We start from the raw sequence: 23,630 nt of genomic DNA, 5'->3' as shown, positions 1-23,630 counted from the left end.
AAGAAAGCTAGTGAAACAGCTAGTGAGGAGGAGAGGGAAGAAATATAGTGCACTGGCTTGTATGCATGCCACTACCTTCGAATAAACAGCATCTCCCAGGGCCTGATCCAGAGCCCACTGAAGACTATGGGAATCTTTCCATTGACCTAAATGGACTTTGGCTCATTAGACCCCTAAAGAAAGGAGTGGAGGGAGGAAAAAGTTAAGAATATTTGATTGTAAGTGGTAAGGTTTTGTTTTGCACTTCCTGTAGTTTCAATGTAACAACCATTTGCACCTTACTTGTCCACATTACTTTTACCTTCCTTGTTCCTCCCAGAAATCACCTGCTAAGAAGCTAACTAATGCACTTAGCAAGTCTTTAAGCTGTGCTTCCAGTCGTGAACCTTTGCACCCAATGTTCCCTGACCAGCCTGAAAAACCTCTAAACCTGGCTCATATTGTGTAAGTATCTGTGTGCTGTAGAGAAAGTAACCTTTGTTCCAGTTGACATGTACAGACTGTATCTCCAATGGCTCTGGAGGCAATGCATGATGGCTGTTTCATGTCTCATGCAATGAATCAACTGCTTTGTATAAAATCACAAGAAGGGGCTTTCTGTTAGCATGAATTTACCTTGGTGTGCCAGGCCACATTTAAACTATTGAAAAAACATATGGATGGTGATACATACAGGTGACACAGATATGGGACACAGTCATAAGTGGGGAGAGAAGAGAGTGAAAGTATTTAAATTTTGTGTAGTTTTCATGGTTTAGTACATTTAGATATATTCACGATTCAGCTCTCTGGATTTATTCTCATGAGTCTCCAGACTTCAACGTAACACTGTATTGTCTTGAACTAAGGTGCCAGACAAGAGGTGAAATCCTGGCCCTCTTGAAGTCAATGGCAAAGTTCTCAATGACTTAATGGAACCAGAATTTCACCCATCAAGTCTTAAAACAATGCAGCTGAATTTTCATCTTATTCTAATCTTGGATTTCAGTTTATTGATCCTTTTTAATTTACTCAATATTGTAGTTTGTCTCTAAGTTTTCCCTTTCACTCTCTTTTTTTATTTAAAGTTTATCAATTGGTCATGCTTTCCTCCCTACCGGTCAAAGCAGAAAGAAGGCTAGATTTGCATACAATGGGGAAATTGCCACTTCAGATGATATGCATTCATTGAAGGGCCTCCATCTGGGCTGGTAGTAGATCAAATATTTGTCATCTGGTTAGGTGACATTGACTTCTCTGGTGACCTGTGCTTTCTTCGTCTCATTTGACCTAAAAGTGACACGCTTTCCCAGGAATTCACAGCAAAACTAAAGTAACAATTGGAAAAAGGTTCCAAAGCAATTAGATGTGCTGAAATGATTTTAAAGACATTTTATTTTAAAATACTTCTCATGAAAAGTGCTGCAAGCATTGTTATTAAAAAAAAAAAGTCAGTCTTTTAACCACCTTCATCATGCTGCTGACTGAAGCAGTGCAGGCAAAAACCATAAAGGCTGTGGGAACCCTTTCTTAACCTGCTTCGACATTTTAAAACTAAATCATGCTGATGATGGTCTTTGGGTGGTCATAATGGGAGTTTTCCAATGCAGCACGACTGTCCCTCTTTTTTTAAAATGTGAGGTATCTCAGACAGATGTTTAATTTTGTGTGATGGTTACAACTGATTATCTCTTAAAATAAATGTACTGCTTTGATCATAAGGATAGAATAGTGGCAGATTGTACCAAGAAACAGAATTAGATGGATTTGCTCAGATACCATGATGATCAGCATGGTATAAAAGCCGAGAGACATGGATGGATAGATAATAATTTCACATGCAGAAATTGGGCATACATCAGAGAGATAGAAAGAGAGATCATGAAAGTAAAATTACAGCCTCTTCCTCATGCTATCTAGAGTTTTTGATTGTGGGACATTAATACTGGCTCCAGTAGGAGGATCTACCTGTATTCTGACATGAGAGACAAGGTAGATGAAGTAGTATCTTTTGTTGGATCATCTTCCAACAACGTGGTCTAATAAAAGATATATTACCTTGCCTATCTTGTCTCTCTCGTATCATGGGACCAACATGGCTACAACACCACTTCAAACAACAACAATGAAAAACCTTTTAAAATAAATTTGTTTCACAGCATGATTGTAGTACCCTGCAGCAACACTGCAAACATATATTCTTAGATAGCAAATAACATGGATTATTATGAAGGAATTCAAACAAAGGGAAAGATACAGTAATTGAATAGGATCTGTTCCAAAAACTTTGCTGTAAAATTAGGATCTAGTCTTCATTCTAAATACATAGATATAATTTAGTGTGAATGGATATGAGGATGAGAGACCATCTATTTTGTTTTATAGTACAGTTTCTCACTTTAAATTGAAAGCAATATAACTGTATTGAGTATAATGATGAATGAAAAACGTGCAAGTCGTGGAAATAGCAGGCTCTACAGTGTAATTCACATAAATTAACTGAGGGGAAAGATATGCTACAGTAACTCATTGAGAATATCGTCTTGCTGGCACAATTTTTATTTTTAAATATAATGGAAGATAAAAGGTATCAGGAGAAACAGATCTGGGCAAGAATCCAAGCAAAGGGATTTTTTTCCATATACATTTAATGGTAGACTTCCTATGACAAAGGAGTCCTCTGTTCTCAATAGTTGCTACTTTAAATAAGGACAGAGACCTTCTGTATTGCTGTGATTTTTTTAAAATGGTAGTAACCCTCCTTTTCATTGTACCCCTTCTCATCTTGGAGTACCCAGAGCCAAAGATCTGTCTAATTTTTCAATGTTATGGACCCAACTCAACATTTATAAATGAAACTGCAATATAAGGCAAAACATATCAAATATACATGTCTACAGACCATTCACAATGATGCAAGAAATAATAATGTGTGTTATGATAGTCCTAGAGGGGGAATCTCATGACTGAGATTTAAGCTGATGCAGGGCCTTTTTGTGGTATTTTTGTCTACCACAAACATAATTGCCAACCAAAAAGCCCCAAATATAAAGAGATTCAATAGCATAACTAGCATCATAGTGAGATTCTCAAGTGCACTCAACAGTGGTCTGCCTTTGCTCCCACTGAAGTCAATGAGGCCAGCACTGAAAACTTTCGGAAATCTCATCCATAATTTTGTCATTTAGTATGTTACACTATATGCTACTCCTGGGGGTATTCTGTGCCAAAAAAATTAAAAATTCTGCACACAATATTTTAAAATTCTGCAAATTTTGTCAAAACAACATTACATAATCACACCAGTTTCAATTATTTTGGTAATTTATTTCAAAATACCTGTCAGCAAGTATGTCTGTAACAATAGAGACAAACACAAATTCCCCCAGGAGTGGAGAGTTAAAGAAGCCCCTATGATAACCCAGTTCCTGTTTCTCTGCCCCCAGAGCCCAGCCAGGGGGCCAAACACCCACAACCCCTCCCCTCCAGAACCCAGTCGTCAGGTCCCCCCAGCCTAGGTAACAGCACCCCTCCCCCTAGAGCACAGCCGTGGCACCCCCAGCCCAGACACCCACCACTTACCCCTCAGAGTCCAGGAAGGCGGAGGGAGAAACAGCCCGATGCTGAGTCTCGGGCTTATGTGGAGTTTCCTGCGCGCCACTGTCTCCTTCCCTTAAGGCATGCGGGGAACTGTAGCTGCCAGGAATCCTCTAACTCCCTCCTCTCCCCCTGACAGTGTCATTTATGTGTGAGCTGGGCTATGCCAGGTCCAGGGACCCCAAGTGGCGGCCAGCAGCGCTGCAGCCCATTTCTATAGGGGCAAAGAAACTTCTGCAAAATTCTGCATTGGGCAGTGGCATAGAATTCCCCCAGGAGTAATATATATAGGTAGATAGGCTTGGCAGAATTTTATTTTTATTTTTTTTATAATAACTAAAAATATTGGTTTATTTTTAAGCATTTTTTCTATTTTTATCAATTTACATTTTCACGGTTATGGGAAATTAAAGGGGGAGACAACAATTATTTATTGAGAATAGATATGGAGATTCAAAAAGTTAAAGATTTGTCACCATTAACACTCAAATTCTCTACATCACATGTCAAAATAAACAAGGTAAATATCCTTAAATCAAACGCTAATAAGTTCTCAAGCAGCATATTTCTTTCTTTGCCCACCTATAAATTTCCATTATTATAGATGGAAATATTTTTTGTTCATTTGTGTGTGTACAATAAAATGGACATTTACCAATGTTTCTAATCTAATCCTTCCAAGCCTATATATAAAGCTGTCTGAATATCTGATGTATGTTTTTGTTTTCCTTGCAGTACCAAAAAGTAAACAAAAATTGTTTGGGGTCAAATGAAACACTTCATCCAACCCAAAATAAAATGTGTTTATTTTTTTCAGCTTTTTTAAATTATTTTTAAAATAAAATGTAAGTAAATTTCAAAATGAAGAAAAGTCATTTCAAATCAAAAAATCAAAACATTTCATTCTGAAAATTTGAAATGTTTTTGATTTTTTTCAATTTTTTTTGACATTTCAACAAATATGACTTGTATTGTTCTTTTAATACAAGACTGTTCCATGTTCATGGGTCAACCTCTATATACTCAGGAAGTTGTAAATTCCATAAACAGCTGCAGAGCTAAAAAATATGCATCCAAGATTAGAATTTGTCCTTGATTTTCTAAAAAGTCTGCTATACACAGTTCTGTCACCCCAAATGTCCACTTTGTGTATTTAAACACACACATAGTGTTAAAGCTGAACTTGAGAAAAGTGATGACAAATACTCTGCAGAGCGCAGCAGTAGCTTTAAGGAGCTCACCCTGGCAAAGCCTGAATTGGTTTCAATGCCAGTTTTCTTGATTTGAGAATTGACAAGAAAACAATGGCCTGTTTTTATCCGTATACATTTCAAAATGCCATCTTTATTAATGGTCTCTTTTTTTCAATTTCATTTTGGCTGCCAAAGAGATACCTGGTAAGTATTTTGTTCTCCTTTAGTACATTTTCATTGTTGTTCAAAGAATGTTTAGCAGAGTCCAGCACCAAGTGTGTAATAATCTTTGAATAGTCCAGTGTTTTTGTTGTCCAGATAAAGAATAAAATGCAGAATATATATAAATCTCATGTAGCTGATATGAAATGCTAACTAATACCGCTGTTCACTGGCAATACATAAATTTCCAGTTTAAAATTCCCAGGCAATTAGTATCTTACCAACTAAACAAACTGCAAAAAGATGAGATTTTTTTTCACCCTCTAATCTCAGTTTCAGTAACAATAGTAAGTAACCATATCAGGCAGAAAAGTCAATGTATTTTTTTTTAAGTTGACAATGTCCCTTTAAAATGATTACAGTACATTATTTTAAAGCCGAGATGGCAGCAGGGGTTTAAAGTCTGTTGATAGAGGTTCGCCATTTTTGTACTAATTATATTTTATGGGGCATTTCAGTGGACTTGGTAAAAATTCTGCACAATAAATTATTTTTCCAGAGTAGGAAAAAGAATCAAGTAAATGGCTCAAAATGTGCCTCAGAACATATAAAAACCTGATGTTCATCTATCTCATTCCTGTTATGGCTTTTTATCCCCTGTTTTTAAAAGAAACAAATAACCCTTTAGTTTGGAGTGATTGGTTATTTATAGCAGAAGATATTTGCTGTCCCTTTACCGTGAGCAAGAATATCATTAATCTCTGTGTAAATACTGTTGCTGATGGTTTGTTAAATACAAATAAAATATGCTTAGCTATTTTGCCTTCTTTTAGGCCTCCCAGACCTGTAACCAGCATGAATGATACGCTATTCTCCCACTCTGTTCCCTCAGGAAATACTTTCACAAACAGAAGGTGAGAGCTCATCCTTTCTTACTTTTAAAACAACTCACGTGAATGGAAAATAAATCCCCGATTTGTTAGGTTCTTTGCATTTTACTCAATGAAAATGTTAGTAGAACACGGTCTCAGAAATATTCCAACCTTTTGTGGATTGAGTTTCAGTTATTCAGATGGGAAGGCCACATTTTAAATGCGTGCCCCTGAATTTGGGCACCCAGTTCCATGTTGGCATGCTTACATGGGCACTTAAGATGCTACAGTGCATGTTTGGGTGCCTAATTTTCATTGTTAATGCTCAAATGTAGAATTGGGCACCCTGATTTTTATATGCTGATGTTTGAAAATTGGACCTCAGATCCTAAGTCATTTGGCAGTGTTGGGCAGGGAGTAGAAATTGGAATGTGAGGGTGCACATTGCGTTAACAAGTTAGTAACTTGTTATCTTTGGGGATCTGAGTTAAAATTTCAGCCATGTCATTAATGGAAATGAGTTTGGTGTTCTAATTTAGATCACAGAAACTCTTTGGAGGATAAGTAAAAGAAAAGGAATTCCTTGAATTTTTAGTATACTGCATAATTAATCTAGCAAGCATTTAAAATTTTGCGTAGGGCTTATAAAAGTTGGTCAGGATAGTTTTTATGTAATATATAGAGAGTATATTTAGGATCCATGGATATGTTTCTTATACCCAGTGTTCACTTGGTATTACTAGAGATTGAATTGAGTCAAGACCACCTGGAACAAGCACCCCTGAACTGGGGCGGGGGGAGAATTCAAATCCAGATCTGAACTTGATAAGTTCATTTATAGTATTCATTGCAAAGCCTTGTAACATAGAATACCAAATGGAATGAAACTGCAGCTACATATTGACTCAATCCCCCTATGGCCCAGAAATGTAGTTTAACCATTGGCACTACTCTGCAAATATAGTAGTGACCTCAAGGCTTCTGATTGGCTCACTCATACAGCCAGTAGAGGGCAGGACCATGTTAAGTCAATGTTTGGAAAGATGTTGAGACATTCCTTTACCTGTTAAACAAATCAGAGAGGTCCCTTCCAACCCTGATATTCTATGATTAAAGGCCACAACAAAGAAAGAAGTGTCTTGAAATAGGGTGGCCCTTTAGGAAACAAAGCAGAAAAGAACAGTCTAAACACATCGTTCCCAGAGAAAAGGGGTATGTAACCCCATACACCGTTATATGCCCAAGCAGTCAAAATATCTGGGCAGCATTTACTACCAATTACATAATCTACAGAAAAAAACTGTAAGTAAATGGTCATAGTCAGGATACTGGAAGGAGAAGCACTTCTCACTCTAATGGAGAAGGTAAGCAAAGTGTAACCTTTGGCTGCATCTGATTGAATTGCTCTTGCTTTAGGTTTCAGTGCTCAGAGACCTAAAATTACCAACTATAATCTTGGTAACATAGGTATTCATGGTTATTCTTTCAGGACTGAAAACAAAGCCAAAGTATATCACACTACAGTATAGTCTCAAGAATAAAGATGTTTTGCTCTCCTAATAATTAACTTTTTGTTATCTGTAAACTATCATTGTTACTAAAGTGTATGCAGCCACCAAGAAATCACAATGCTCAATCAGCAACGCAGGGTGCATAGTATTTTAAGACAGGTGCCCAATAGATGATTTTTAGTTACAATATTTACAGTGAAAAGAAAAGGAGTACTTGTGGCACCTTAGAGACTAACCAATTTATTAGAGCATAAGCTTTCGTGAGCTACAGCTCACTTCCTCAGATGCATATCGTGCATCTGAGGAAGTGAGCTGTAGCTCACGAAAGCTTATGCTCTAATAAATTGGTTAGTCGCTAAGGTGCCACAAGTACCCCTTTTCTTTTTGCGAATACAGACTAACACGGCTGTTACTCTGAAACCTGTCAATATTTACAGTGGTATTTATTGTGCTACATCTTTCATTTTATACAAAGAATTACTGATACCTTTTTTGCTTTAGTTTCTTTGTTAATTCAAGTCCTTGTCTTTCATTATCAGGATCAAATGAAGGTACATTTCTGGCACTTTAGAATTCCTTTTCTCCTGGAGGAAGGGAGTGTCCTTTACACATGAAATCAGGACTTATCAATGGAAAATGCCCTGCAGGACATGAGGAATTTTAAAAGCCAGAGTTCTAGATAGACCTTTTGGTAGGTGGATAATATGGCATCTTTCTATTATGAAATGTTCTTGTGATGTCATGGACATTCCTGGTTATTTTAGAGTTAACAATGCCCTGAAATGTAAAATAATATCCTATATTAAGCCTCTCATAACTTTCTGCATTGCAACTTGTTTTTGTTTTCAACCCTAATTCATTTGAATCATATCTTTTTTATTTTGTTTAAAAAAAACAGTATTCTATCTAAAATGGTTGTGAATTGAACACACTGACTCCACTGTCAGCCTGCTAATTTGTGTATTTGCATAGGATATTAACAAGGTTTCATTGTTTGAATTATTCAGGTTACTTGAGGGTATAAATGTAGCCAGTCCTGTAGCAGATGAGCATTCTCTTATAAAGCTGTATGTAGATCAGCTTCACAACAATTCACGGTCAGTATGAGAACACTAAACCACTAATAGCTATAGTTCAATAGCTGATGCACTAAATCATTAGCAATTTAGCAGAATTACCAAAGATTCTTAAAGGAGGATCCTTTATTGATAGAGGACTTACGTGGTTTTAATTAGACTTTGATTAAACTTCACAACTGGCCTTAGAGTTTGCAAAGCTTTCTGGCTTTTGCACAGCACAAATCTTTCAAATGTTTTAATAACTCTAAATAGGACTATGTATGACACATGTATTTTGTTCAAACGGACCTGTACACCTTTAAATTTCCATTTTCAGTATGTACCGCTGCTTTTCCACACTCCACAGAGGCCTGAAAGAGAAGCACATAACAGGTTGAAAACCATCCCAAGTTTCACAATGATCCTGTTCTTCCTCTTCCAGGGTTTTTGCTGCTGGTGACTTCTTTGGATCAATTCCACAATACCCCTTTCTCCTTCCCCTCATACCCCTCCTCCCCCATTGCTCCAAACAGGAATATTTTGCGTTCCTTGTCAAATTGGTCCACAAAGGGAGAGATCCAAATCCTAATGAAGTCAATGGGAGTCTTTCCACTAAAGTCACTGAGCTTTGGATCAGGCCCAGGTGCTTGATCACCGCACCCTTCTTCACCATTCCCTCTCATTTTAACAATCTGAATGAGGCTTTGTTTCATTTGGTACAAAAGAAGGAAGTGGTGCAGCTGGGCAAGACCAGTCTCCCAAATTGTTTTCTGTGGAGTATAGTCACCTCTCATTTTCTGAATCAGTCCTTGAGCATCAGCTATTCTACAGGGAGAAAGCATTGGTGCTGAGACGCTGCTTTTCTGAATACCATGTTCCTCGATCCATATTAGAGTAGTAATAGCACCTTCACTCATTCTCTTAGGTTTTGTTATTAGTGCCCTGGTAAAATCAGTCCTCTTAGGGGAAGTTTTTCCTATCATGCATCAAAAAACAGGTTTTGAAAAGTCTGTTTGCAAGTCTGCCAGCTTAATACTAAATAGTTAGTGATTCATGTTTCAGTCAAAATTGTAAAAACTCACCACTGAATCTCTAGTTGATCATCATAACCCTAAAAGCTATCCTGACTGTTTTCCACAGGCTGTGTTTTCCAATTTGTGGTCACTTTAATGTGTGTTGTGGTCTGGTTCAAACAGTTTTGTAAACTTTGAAGAAAGATTTTCACACAAATAGATCCTTTTTACAAAAGGCAATTTATATGGTCCGTCATTTTCAGTATTCCCTTTGCAGTTGTTTCGAGTATTTGTATTAGTGTGCAAGCATTCTCCTTCAGAACCAGCTTCTCAGTTTGCTCCATCCCCCAGTGCATCTAGAATCCTGAGTGCATGACATCAAAGTCCTTTGCTTACAGAAATGAATGTGGCATCATACATTCATCACTATGTCATCCTAATTGCTGGATTAAATGAGACAGAGAAAATGCACTGGGAAGGAGCAAACCTTTGTTAAAGAAAAATTATGAAGAACATCTGAAAGATAAAATGGATGTTTTTCATTGTCTGCTATTTGAGATGGGATCGAGCCATGAAGTTTGGATTCATAATCAAGCTTTTCCAACATTCAAAGGTGTTCAGATTCAGGTTTTTGATTCAACCAGTTTTCAACTGATCTATTAGTTTCTCTAAGCCACCCCAGAACAAAAGCCCCTCTTAGATTCATTTAAACTGTCCTAGTTTGGGCCACAATGGCCATCTGAGAGCAGCAGCTGGAGTAGGCCTTATGCCAGCTGTGAAATCTGTCATAAGGTACCACCAATGGTGCCATTTGTAGCTATAAAATGTATCAAAAATACTGTGCTCAGATAATTTTTTTACTCTTCTTTGTGCAGTGCAGGAGCCACATTCAAATACCATATTTTAAAAATAGGGAACAAATAACCAAGCACACATTGTGACCATCTGATATAAACATAGTCATTAGTTGTGCTGCCAACTCACAAATAATTAAAACCACAAGTCCTATATTTTCCTTGCTTGGCTAACATTCTTTTGTTGTGATCTGGGGCTACCTGGAGGGCTGCAAAATAATTTAGTGGCTTCACTTGTAGTGCAGTAATCAGGGAAATGTTAATGTACAGTGGGAAATACCCATATAAATTCAATGAACTGAATATCTGGCCTAGTGTAAAAATAAGTAAATTGGGCATTACAGAGCCTGTTGGCCAATTCAGGGTGGATAACTTTAAACACTGTTTCAACTTAATTAAAATCTATTTATTTTTTTCCTCTGGGTAGCTCTGCACTCTATCTGCGGTCTATTGGTGCTGATCCAAGGTGTTCAGAAACCATGGTGAGGGGTGCAATAGCTCTCTTGCTCTTTCTTTCTCTGTATATATCTGTTTCCCTGGAATTATCAGTGTACAGGGCTTGGGGAAGGGGCAAGTACCAGAATGATTAACTACATTCCCCCCCCCCCCCGGTAAGTTGTTCCTTCTTTAAAAAACTAGGACTGGAGTGAATGGGAGCTAGTCAACACATTATGATTAACTTTAAATTGGCTGCAATTGTGTGTCAGATTAAAACTTGTCATGGTGGTATCAGTTGCCCAAATCCTGGATGAAGTCACAGGGTAATTACTGTTGAGTCATTGTGGCAGGTGCCTCTTGTTAACTCCAAACAGGATATAAAAGGTGTTGGATAGTCCCTCTAGGCAGAAGTAATTGGGGCAAATGAGGTCAAGTACAGACATGTGCAAGCACACACAAAGGTTAGGCTAAGGTATATTGGCTACCGGTGATGTCTGAGTTACCTCCTTTTGGAGGTCTGGTCACTTGAACTATATATAGTCTTTAGATGTTCTGTTCAACACAGGGTGGAAATCCTCTTGCCAATTCTCTGGTCAAATTGGCCAATGATCAGCCTGCTGATGGAAAGGTTTGTAAATTCTGATTGTGTATATAGCTAAATACAACCTAAAAATGGTGCCATCTGTGTAAATGTGAGATCATTTAGGAAGTTACTTCTGCTCAAAATTAGGTTTTTACCCCTCCTTTTGGTGGAAAATCATTTTTTAGTAACTCATTTTCCTCTCTTAGCAAACTCTGTTTTTGTATTCAGTGTTCTTAGCTATACTTTATAATGTATGGTATCCTGGAGTTCTCAAGCATGTGTATATATTTACTGGAAATACAGTACTTAATAATTTCACAACTTCCGTTGTTGCTCATGCTTCTTCACACTGATGCACCCTGTGCTGCCTTTTTTCTACTAAATCTATATGAGCAAATTCGGAGAGTTGAAGTGGATGTGTGGTTGTATATACATACTGTGTACTAAGATACCTATGCTAGATAAATGCACATCCTAGATATCCTCTCATCTATACATCTGTTGAGAGAGATGAGAGGATATCTGGGTCCTATATTTGTCTAGCATATGCAGAACAGAACACAGCACTTCCAAGATGAATGGAAAGAGGTAGAAAGATAATGTAGTGTACTGTATTGTCTGATAAAACATGTGATTTGTGTAATAAGGAGGGTGGGGACACAACCAATTTGAAATCTAGTGAATTTAAAAAGATTTATAAGTTTGATTTTCTTTTACCCTTGAGTTCCACAGCTGTTTGTGATTTTGCAGTTACATTTTCTTCTTTTTACAAATGTTTTTCTCTTCCCATTGTTGTGTAAAAGCCTCACATATGTGGGAAACTGACAGACACAGGCCTTCTTGTGCAAATCCTTAAACACATGAGTAACCTCACTCTTGCAAATATGTACATTTTCAGTGTGTCTTTGTGTTTGCAGGACCAGGCACCTAACTGGCTATAAACAAAGGGCCAGGTTCTCTCCCTATCTTCTGTCCACTTTGCACTGAGTAAGGAGGGGCACAGTGTGGCAGAATCTGGCCCTAACTGGCCTGCTGAGAATTCTGCTGGCATAGAGGAGCTCTCAGCTAGTATAAAATGACATAACTTGTTCTTCTGACAGTTGCCTCTCCCGATCCTGGTGTAGTCAGAAGGGGATGTATTGGAGGTAAAGTGGAGTTCACCTGCACTTTGCCTGTCTGAACTGATATAAGGTCCCTTGAAAACCATAATCAGCTGGGGTAAGTTAGCACTTCGGCACTTATGAAAGTATCCCCCACAGCCTCAAGTTGGCCTCTAAGTCTACTTTCCCATTTTGCACATGCAAAAATAGGAGACACCTGTTTTGTGTTTGTGAATCCCACGTCTGGCTCATGAATTATGTAGCTGGGCATCCAGCTGCCCAATTTCCCTGTGAAAAATGGGTGTAAGCTCACTTTTATAGGCAAAATCAGTTGTGCACCCAATAGTGGGCACTCAGAATTAGAAGCTGAAAGTTCAGCCCTAAAAGATACTTTTTGGGGGCTCTGTGGTGCTTTTTAAAACATTATACTTCTATATGGATGATCTAAATAAGAGAGTCTTCTGTGGACCCTCTGGCAAGCCATGGGACAGGGAGGGCATCAAGGGTGGGGCTGCAGTATGTAGCATTGTAGAGATTTTGGTCAGTGCTGTGGTCCATAGGCAGTGAGAGACCGGCTGCTGTAACTTAGACAAACTTGCTCCAGGGAAGCGTAAGTTACACTGGAGCCTTCTCCAGCCCCATATTGGGAGAGCACAAAGATGGTTTCAAGCCACCCTGGGCTGCAAGTTTTGTGCTACCCCTCTTAGTGATGAAGCACAGAATCTCACCACTGAGGGGTGTTTAACTGGTGTTTCAAACCATGTTAGCTACCTGATTTTTAAAAGTATCTTTTTGTCATCTAGATGGAGCCAGTGCATGGAGAAATCAAGTCATGTCACCGTGTCATGGCTAGAAATCCCCCAGGGCAGTAGGTCACTAAAATTTTTCCCAGGGTTATTCCCTCCAGAAGGGTAAAAAGAGAGGGTCAGGAACTTCTCTAGCAATATCAGTTACTGCCATTTCAGATGTTCTACAAAGTGGGTGTAAGTTCGCTTTTGTAGGCAGAATCGGTTGCCCACCCAATAGTGGGCACTCAAACTGGAAGCTGGAGCTGAAAGTTTGACCCTAAAAGATTCACTTCAGATGTTCTACGAGATGTTTTTAATAAAAATAATTACAATTAGCTGCCATTTTTCAGAACCTCAGAAGGGGAATTTTTTCTTGTTCTTTCCTTTGTCAGATAATGTTCATTGCTCTGTTTTAGTGCCGGCACCTGCCCATTATATAGTCATTTTGGAACAGTATTGTTCATTGTCATTGCTTTGCTGCTGCTTTTCTTGCATCTGACCCAGTGAATGGTAAAACATTTAGGGTGCGGTTCTGTCTCCAGTTAAGTCAATGAAAGTTTTGCTGTTGACTTCAGTGGAACCAGAATTTCATCATTAATTTTCTTAGATATCTAGTTTTAAGAGTTAGGATGAAGGGCAGAGCTAGTGCAAATATGTATTTTTATCAAGATGACTGGCAAAGAGGGTGGCGGAAAAGTTGGTGAAAGCACAGAGTTTAGTTTTCCATAATAGATGAATGCTTCATCTTTTGAGTTATTGAGTGGCATGGTACCATTTCTGTCCTTCTTTTTAATGCATTTTTTCTTCCATAACTAGAAATGAAATGCAGTGAAAATTGTAGCCTTCCAGCGTTTATCTGGAATTTTGGTTGAAACTATAGTAAAGAACAGAATTATTAGACATGTAGATTAACACAATTTATTGGGGAAGAGTCAACACCGCTTTTGTAAAGGGAAACCGTGCCTCTCCTATCTATTAGAAATCTTTGAGGGGGGTCAACAAACATGTGGGCAAGGGTGATCCAGTGAATACAGTATATTTGGACTTTCAGAAAGCCTTTGACAAGGTCCCTAACCAAAGGCTCTTAAGGAGTCATGGGATAAGAAGGAAGGTCCTCTTATGGATCAGTAACTGGTTAAGACAGGAAGAAATGGGTAGCATACATGGTCAGTTTTCAGGATGGAGAGAGATAAATATTGGATCTGTACAAAATATTCATAAATGATCTGTAAAAGAGGTAAACGGTGAGGTGGCAAAGTTTGCAGATGATACAAAATTACTCAAGATAGTTAAGACCAAAGCAAACAGCGAAGAGTTACAAAGGGATCTCACTAAACTAGTCGACTGTGCAACAAAATGGCAGATGAAATTCAATGTATATAAATGCAAAGTAATGCACGTATAAAATGATGGGGTCTAAATTAGCTGTTACCACTCAATCAAAAGATTTTTTGAGTCATTGTGGATAGTTCTCCGAAAACATCAACTCAGTATGCAGCAGCAATCAAAAAAAGCTCACAGAATATTCGGAACCATTAGGAAAGGGATAGATGATAAGGAACTAAATATATTGCCACTATATAAATGCATGGTACACCCACACCTTGAATACTGTATGCAGTTCTGGTTGCCCCTTTCAAAAAAGATTTATTAGAATTGGAAAAAGTACAGAAAAGAGCAAAAAAAACAATTAAGGGTATGGAACAGCTTCCATATGAGGAGAGATTGAAAAGACTTGGAGTATTCAGCTTGGAAAAGAGACTATTAAGGAGGGATATGATAGAGGTTTATCAAATCGTATATGATGTGGAGAAAGTGAATAAGGAAGTGTTATTTACTCCTTTACGTTACTCAAGAACAAGCGGTCACCCAATGAAACTAACAGGAAGCACATTTAAAACAAACAAAAGGAAGTACTTCACACAACACACAGTCAGCCTGTGGAACTCATTGCCAGGGGATGTGTGAAGGCCAAAACTATAACAGGGTACAAAAAATAATTAAATAAGTTCATGGAGGATAGGTCCGTCCATGGCTCTTAGCCAAGATGATCAGGGATGCAACCATATGCTCTGGATGTCTCCGAGCCTAACTGCCAGATGCAGGGGATGGATCATTTGATGATTGCCCTGTTCTGTTCCTTCCCTTTGAAGCATCTGGCACTGGCAACTCTCAGAAGAAAAGAACGGCCATACTTGGTCAGACTAGTCCATCTAGCCCAGTATCCTATGTTCTTTATAAATATTCCAGTGGGGATTGCGTAAACAGATAAATAAATAGCAAACAATTTTTCTCCTGTGCACAAATGACTTGATCTAGATCCCACTCAGACTGTCATAAAGCAATGAAGTTAGGGTCCTTGGAAACACTCCTTAATTATAATCCTTTGAAAACCTGATTGATGAATGATGACTTAAACTTCCGTATGGGAGCTGATAGAGTGGTGGCAGAGTGGGATAAGACCAGCCTCAGGGAATGATTAATTTGTTATACAGTGGATATTTTTACTCTCCAGATCATCAGAACCTTGTCTACTCATATGTACCACAAGCAGCTGACCCTTTGAGTAGCATTACTATTGTTCTTGGAGAAATCCCTGCAGCGCACTACTCACAGACAGACACAGACAGACAATCTTTGGTCAGAAGATGCCTGAATGTCAGTAGCCAGACCCCAAAGAAGATTGGTGACTAATTCAAATGGAGAGAGAAAAGAAATAATTTTCACAAAAAATGCAACAGCATGAGAGATGAATTAAGATTTAAATCTCTCCATTTTTATCCAGTATCTTCTTTTCTTCCCCGGGCACTCAAGTATTTCAGCATCAGGAAATTACTGTGACCCTTTAAATATTTAAACCTAAAAAGAAAACATGACTGAAAAATGGATTATAATGAAAAATAGCAAATATATTTGATGGCATAAAAAGAACATAGTACCTCTTAAAAATTAAATTGGAGCTACTCCACAGAAGGACAGATTCAATTAGATGTAGACACTTCCTTGGCTACATCCACATTGAGATCCACATATAATACTTCTGGGGACGATGCCCAGAATCTCAGGATTTAAAAACTGACTCCTGTCTTCCCTCCTTCTTGGTCAGTGACAACCACCAGTGCTACCTTTGCTGACTTGGGGAGATGTATGTCTCCACCATATGCTCCACATATAATAGCAAAAAAAGAGAAAACATAATTCAACAGGAATCATTCCAGAAATACCCTGTCCATTGTAGAGGAGTTTTCCCCACTTGATGTAAAGGCTTGGTATGCTAAGATTCAGCATCAAGTATGTAGCTCAAACGTCACCTGAAACTACAGTAGCCTCCAAACAGCCATTTTTTTATTGAAGCTTGTTTTGTTAGGTTCTTCCGTTGCTGTAGGTATTATAGTTTAGAAGGGGAAGAACCTCGACAAGCTTCTGGCTTTTGGTTCAGCTCAAGGCTCTTGAATGAATTTCCCTGAACTCTCCTTTAATGAACTGCAATCGTCATTGTTTACCCTCTTCATAGTTTTCCTGTCTTATTAACTAGCTCTCCTTACAAGAATAATGAAGTAGAGCAGAACAAATTGCTGGCTAGGGCTGCTCCAGCTTTCTTGAAAGGCAAAGGGTAAGTTAGAGAGTATACTGGTAGCTTGCACTAACACAACTACAGAAAAAAATCTTCTGTCTTTCCCTCACTTTTTTCCTCAAGAAAATTACAATATCTCTATAACCTAACTAACCCACTGAACTAAGTAGGCTTTGTTTAAATGCATATATTTCTATACCTATTATCTTGATCTGACACTTCCAAACATACTTAACTCTTGATTTCAATCTGTTAATCATACGTACGTGTGTGTGTGTGTGTATATATACTACATAAATTATTTTTATTATCTATATAATGTGTATTATATATAAAACCTATAATATATTAAAATTGGCAAACTTCATAATCTGTACTATTTTTAAAGTAACTTTCTTTATAGGACTACACATGGCATGATCCTGCCTGGTGCTGAAGCTCCTTCAGCTCCCATTGACTTCAACAGGAGTTGAAGGTGTTCTGCATGTTCTAGCAGGTTCTCTCCATCTTGCAGGATCGGTTGCCTAATCAAGTTCAATTGTACCATTTTAAACAACTAGAGTAAATAAGAATTTCAACACTTCAGTTTTTTTCTAAGAACATTTATTGCTCATTCTTAAATTCCCATTTCACAGTCTTACTTGCTCCTGCTTTTTCTGTTTATTTCTCTCTGTCTGTCCGGATCACACCCTTTCTTTCCCCAACCCTGTTTCAGGTTACAGTACAGCCTCGATGTTGCAGACAGGCTGGCCGATGAACATGTACTCATCGGGTTGTATGTCAACATGCTCCAGAGCAACCCCTCACGGTTAGTGCAGGTTTGGCACCTTTGGGGGTTCTTTAGCAAAGGGGCATTGATCTGCTTAAATTAAATCACAACCCAATGCTCTTAGTATTTTCTAACCTCTCTAGCAGAAGCAGATATTTTAAAACATTAATCCAAAGAGTAGATGTTTGTGCTTTCAAGACATGACTCCTCCCAGTGCTGGCGGGTCATGGAATTGCTAGCATTCTTTCTAGGAATGTTAAAGAGCAAAATACTGTAAATATTTGCTTGGCTAAAAATTACCATGCAAACTGGCTTGTGACACAATTTAGGAGTCAGTACTGTACTTGTTGATGGTACATAAACCTATCCACACCAGTGATTTAGAAGCTTTCTCCTTTCAAGGAATTTATTTTTGTGGTGGCACATAATGTGCAGTTCCAGTTTATTGTGTAAGTGAGAAACGGTGGTGGTACAGTCAAAAATAGGAAATGGCTTATTAGCTCATCAGAAGAGCAGCATTGTTTCAGTTGTCTCTTTGTACATAAGTCAGCCATTCTTCTTAAATCTGGCTGTCTTCTGCCATGTATAAGCCTGTGTCTATATATTTTTGCCATTATCTCTAACTCAGAGCAAAGTAGGGCCAGTTTTGAAGCAGGTAAGCTGCATATAGTTCTTTTCTTCTGCCTACTAAACTTTTAATGCTATGTCCACTCAAAAATATCTGCTGCCATGGGATGGTAGCCTCACCACAGGCCAGCCTAGGGTGAGGAAAAGCTGGCCTGCTGTGCGGTGGCAAGGAAACCTTCCTCCCTGCAACTCCACACCAGGAAGATGGGGAGGAGTTTAATATGCAAATACTTATAGATTCTTCTTTGAGTGCTGGTCCCTATTTGTATTCCATATGTATGTGCGCATGTGCACCGTATGCCTGAGACTGGAAATTCTTGCAATTCTGTCCACGCCTGCCCCCTGAATCTCCTCGTGCTCAATACCAACAGTATAAGAGGACGTGCAGACCATCTCTCTCCCTCCAATTCCTTCTTACTGTTTTATGGCCTTAATCCTAATCCTCTGTGTCTGGAGTTACCCTTGTAATGCCTCTGTCTCTGTAAATATAATTGTACACAGTTGGTTAGTGGTTTCATCATGGTTTCTATAGTATTCTACTAGTTAATGTAGCTTAGTATTTTCTCTGTCCCCACTTTTAGAAGCAGGAGTATGCCCAGAATCCCAGGATTTAAAAAGTGACTCTACTGACTTGAGGAGATGCATGTCTCTACCAAGTGCAATATTTGTTGCTCCTTCCCACCTCGGACCGAAGAGCATAGAGGGAAAGGGCTCTACTCCAAGTATTTCATAGTTCCTCCCCAAAAAAGGGGAAGATGAAGGCCCATTCTCAACCTATGTCAGCTAAATATTTTTAATCACAAATTAAAATTCTGCATGGTTACACTGGCATCAGTAATTCTCTCCTTAGAAAAAGACATGTTTCACAGCTCTTGTCATCAAAAAAGCTTACTTTCATGCTCAAATGTTAGTCTCTAAGGTGCCACAAGTACTCCTTTTCTTTTTGCGAATACAGACTAACACGGCTGCTACTCTGAAAATTTTCATGTGGACATTCACTCACCCCACAAAAGGTTCCTCAGATTTCTGCTGGGCCAGGAATGCTATCAGTTCAGGGTACCATGTTTGGGCTGGCAGCAGCATCCAGGGTCTTCATGAAGGTCTTCTCGTTTGTGCTGCTACCACTGAGATAAAATGGCTACACTGTCTTCACATACTTTACTCCGGGGGGAATTCTGTATCACTGCATGTGTGCAGAATTCATGTCCCCTTCAGATTTCTTTGCTTCCCCACAGGAAAATGACTTTCTGAAGGGGAAGCAAAGGGAAGACTCGAGCAGTCACCTGCTCCTCCCCAGCAATGTGGGCGTGTCATTTTGGGCACCTGGAGAAGCTGGCAGAGAGGTAAATCACTGCAGGGAGAGGTGCAGGAGGCCAGTGGCTCCTACTCTGTGCCAGGCTCATCTGCTAGTCCTGGCTGGGCTGGAGCAGACAGGACTTGCTCTTCCTCTGAAATGAGTGGCCGTAGCCAGATCAGACCCCCACCTAGAAATCTCCCCTGGCTGCAGGAAGCTCCGCGTGCGCACACACACACTCCCCACCCCCGTTGCTCCTCAGCCACACGGGCAGAGGTCACTGTATGGGGAGGTGCTCCCCCGTCCACCCAATCCCTTTGCATCTGGACCCTGCATACCAAGACACCATCCCCTACACACAGAACCCCCCCCCACTGAGCCCCTACACCTGAACCCTCACCCTGCTGAGCCTCACCTCCTGCAGTCAGACCCCCTCCCCCCCCACTGAATGCCATCACCCTTTACCCAGACCACCCCTGCTAGTGAGCCCCCTGCACCCAGACCCCCAACCAGTTGCACCCGGACCCCTCCCCCAGCACACAGGCCCCCCTGCTGAGCCCCATTGCCCCTGCACCTGGAACCCCCCAAAGAGTTCCTGTGCCTCCAGATCCCCTCACCCCCCACGCTGAGCCACCCGCACCCAGATTGCTCCACACAGAACCCTCTCAGCCCACACCTAGATCCCCCGACACACTCTTGGATCCTGCGGGCTTTTTAAGCCAGCCTACCCACCCCCCACTTCTACTCCCCGGTGCACCTGGCATAGAGGGGCAGGGCCCTGAGGCCTTTCTGAGGCAGGCCTGGCCCTTGCTCTGTGTCAGGGTAGGTGCAGCCCCATCACCGAGTCCATGTCCCTTGGGGGAGGTGCAGGCTGATCTCCCACCTCTGGGCAAGCAGTGGTCTGTGCTCCCTATTGCCATGCTGAAGCCTCCACATTTTATTTATTGACAAATAAAATTTGCAGAATTTTAAAATATTGTGCACAACATTTGGGTTGTATTTTTTTTTGGCAAAGAATTCCCTCAGGAGTAAAAATTGCTTTCAACAGGTAGATTCTGTCCAGAGAGCAGTTTTGTCCTGGCTTTGCCTCCTGGCATCCATGGGGATCTGCCTAACCATGGAAGAGTCTGCTCTGGCTCCCACATTACTCATAGACTTTATAAGGCCAGCCCTCAACTTGACTGCAGCAGGAGCATACCTACAGACTTTATGCCATGAACAGTGTGATAAACCAAGTCTCTCTCAAACCCCAAATAACAGTCCAGGTCTTTCTCAGCTGGGCCACAAAGCCTCCTACTATGGTTGCGGGTGAGGACAAAGTCACAAAGCTCAGCCACCAGGTGTGCCAGGGCCTCATCAGGGATACTGTTTCTCACAGCTTGTAGTCCATCCTCATGTGGAATATTGGTGTAAAGAGCTTCTACATCCATGGTAGCCAGGATGGTGTTTTCAGGAAGATCACCAATGCATTGTAGTTTCCTCAGGAAGTTGGTGGTGTCTCGAAGATAGCTAGGAGTGCTGGTAGCGTAGGGTCTGAGGAGAGAGTCCAAATAGCCAGATAATCCTGCTGTAAGAGTGCCAATGACTGAGATGATGGGGCGTCCAGGGTTTCCAGGTTTATGGATCTTGGGTAGCAGATAAAATACCCCTGGTTGGGTCTCTGGGGGTGTGTCCATGTAGAATGGTAACATACAAAAACCAGTAGGAGAACACTTCAGTCTTCCTGGACATTCTATAACAGATTTAAAAGTAGCTATACTTGAACAAAAAACCTTCAGAAAGAGACTTCAAAGAGAAACAGCAGAACTAACATTCATTTGGAAATTTAACACCATTAATTTGGGCCTGAATAGGGACTGGGAGTAGCTGGCTCATTACAAAAGCAGCTTTGCCTCTCCTGGAATTGACACCTCCTCCCATCTATTATTGGGAGTGGACTACATCCACCCTGATCAAATTGGCCCTGTCAAGACTGGTTCTCCACTTGTGAGGTAGCTCCCTTCTCTTCATGTGTCAGTATAATATTGCCTGCATCTGTAATCTTCACTCCATGCATCCGATGAAGTGGGTTCTAGCCTACGAAAGCTTATGCCCAAATAAATATGTTAGTCTTTAAGGTGCCACCGGACTCCTTGTTGTTTTTGTGGATAAAGACGGCTACCCCCGCTAAGCTGTATAGAGTTTCTTAGGAAATTATGCCCACCATTATCAATTTTGTTTTTACTTCCAGACTTTCCTACTGCTGTAGCATGTCACTTTCCTACCTTCTGTAGCATGTCACTTCAGCTAATGCACTAGGAAACGTTGTGTCAGAACCCTTTTTATAAAGACAGTGAGCGGCTTCCCTTTGGAGAGTGAGTGCAGCGGCTCTCTAAAATGCTAGTGTCTAATTCTGCTCTCAGACTTGTATGTCACTGCTACTGAAGCCAATGGGAGCTATCGATGGATATTGGAGGAAGGAATCTGCCCAAACCTTTAGTGTAGTCCAGAGTCTGCTCCTGGACTATGGGGCCAGTCTGAATTTACTGTGCTCCATTGCTGCTGTAATAAACAGCAGACTGAATTTGTTTTGGAGTGAGAAAATCGGATAACAAGCCTTTCAAATGCTACTATCCTGTGGAATTTCATTTGTCTCCATATTTCAACAAACAAGACTTTTTTATAATGTTTGCTTAGCAGCTGCCAAATAATTGGACGGAAGTGTGTTCAGAGTGACTCTCTCTTCCTAGGCTAGTGAAACTTGAATGTGTCACATTCATGGTGCATTTTTATTTCAGAGCAGAACACCAGCCAGAGTACTCTGTCAATGTTCCCTGCTGGCTTTTGTCTTTTATTCTCCTAATTCTACCTGATATCAGTAAAATTTCTTCCTATTATAGTGGCAAGTTCACATAAATACAGTTAAGGTTGTCTCCACGTGTGCAGCAAAAACAAGATATAAATTGTGCTATAGCACATCCCTTTCATGTTTCTGAAGGGTAGCTGGGGAATGAATGACAAAGTCCTTGATTTGTGCAAATAATGGAAGCAGACTATAGTACAAAACATCCAATTACTGACATTTAAAGGTCACAGTACTAGCATCCTTGATTAAAAAAAGCTTCAATCAGTTACATGAGCTGCCAACTTGACTTTGACATGGAAAATTAGCTTCAAGAGACAGTAGTCTTAGCCATGCAGCGAAGAATGCCCGCCAGTAGTCTATTACATTTTTCTCTGCTACCAAGTGAAGAATAGAGAGGAAAAGAATAGTTACACCTTGGGAAAGATAAGAAAAGCAAACATTCAGAAGCTTCCTGGTGTTTCTGTATGGTTTCACCGCTATAGACACTAGCGTATCCTCAGATGAGCACTATACTCCCTGATAACTAACTGAAGTTTATTATCATGAAGTGCTAAGTGACGTCTGCTTTCAAGACTGATATGATTACTATTAATCATGTTATGGTAGCTCACCTGCCATATGCCACATAATTTCAAATAGTGTTGCGGCTCTTGCATCTATTCAGATACTACTGGCAGTCTAACACAAACCCATACCAGCAACAAAATTAATGATATGGGCTGGAACGTCACCTGGAACTCAAGTCATTGAGCCTAGGTATTGCAGCACATTTCATAACAAATATCTGACCCCCATCCCCCGTGACATAATAGTCACAAGAAAGTAAAATAAGAATGCATTGGTAGCCTTAAAGGGACACCATAAACAAACCCCAAAACCTTAAAGGCCCAGATCCCCAATGGGTGTAAATCAATGTTCTTGCAGGGTCAGTGGAACACACTGATCTAGATCAGCTCAGGATCAGCTCCAATATTTTTTCAAAATACTTCTTATGTGCATTGGAAATAAATTTGATTTTTAAAATTACTTTTCACTTCATATGTTTACTTCTTACATTTCATTTTCTATCATTTGGACACTGGAAGTACAGCCCCCAGGCTCATCAGTTGCACTTTCTGTTTCTCACACGCTTGTTCAATGTGGTGATGTCTGATCCTCAGTACTTCAGAAGACTATATAAACAAAGAAATAATCTATTTATAAAAAACTAATTTGTCCAAAGCATCCCTTGTCAATATGTTCTGGTCCCTGCAATTTTAAAATGCAATACAGTTTAAAAATATGTAAAACATTATCATTTATTTCTTGAAAATGTTTGATTCATTTTAGATTTCATAAAATCTTTGTTCCGATATCAATAAGCTATTTCTAAA

The 23,630-nt window shown here is 39.8% G+C and overlaps 1 protein-coding gene across 5 annotated transcripts in view; it reads left to right on the top strand.

The window, feature by feature from the left end:
* DTNA (dystrobrevin alpha) overlaps positions 1 to 23,630 on the top strand; it is a 315,284-nt gene that overhangs the window by 243,418 nt on the left and 48,236 nt on the right. For 3 of the 5 annotated variants that reach the window (XM_084620949.1, XM_084620950.1, XM_084620953.1), the window contains 5 exons: positions 320 to 444; positions 5,765 to 5,845; positions 8,322 to 8,411; positions 16,684 to 16,761; positions 17,438 to 17,530. In XM_084620949.1, the coding sequence (XP_084477075.1) occupies positions 320 to 444; positions 5,765 to 5,845; positions 8,322 to 8,411; positions 16,684 to 16,761; positions 17,438 to 17,530 (467 nt within the window). The remainder of the gene's footprint in view (positions 1 to 319; positions 445 to 5,764; positions 5,846 to 8,321; positions 8,412 to 16,683; positions 16,762 to 17,437; positions 17,531 to 23,630) is intronic. The other 2 variants (XM_084620951.1, XM_084620952.1) reach the window with 2 other exon arrangements.

Source organism: Lepidochelys olivacea (genome assembly GCF_965140295.1).
Source record: "Lepidochelys olivacea isolate rLepOli2 genome assembly, chromosome: 2".
Lineage (NCBI taxonomy): Eukaryota > Metazoa > Chordata > Testudines > Cheloniidae > Lepidochelys > Lepidochelys olivacea.
Note: the sequence above shows the minus strand (reverse complement) of the source record. Positions and strands in the feature narration are given on the sequence as shown.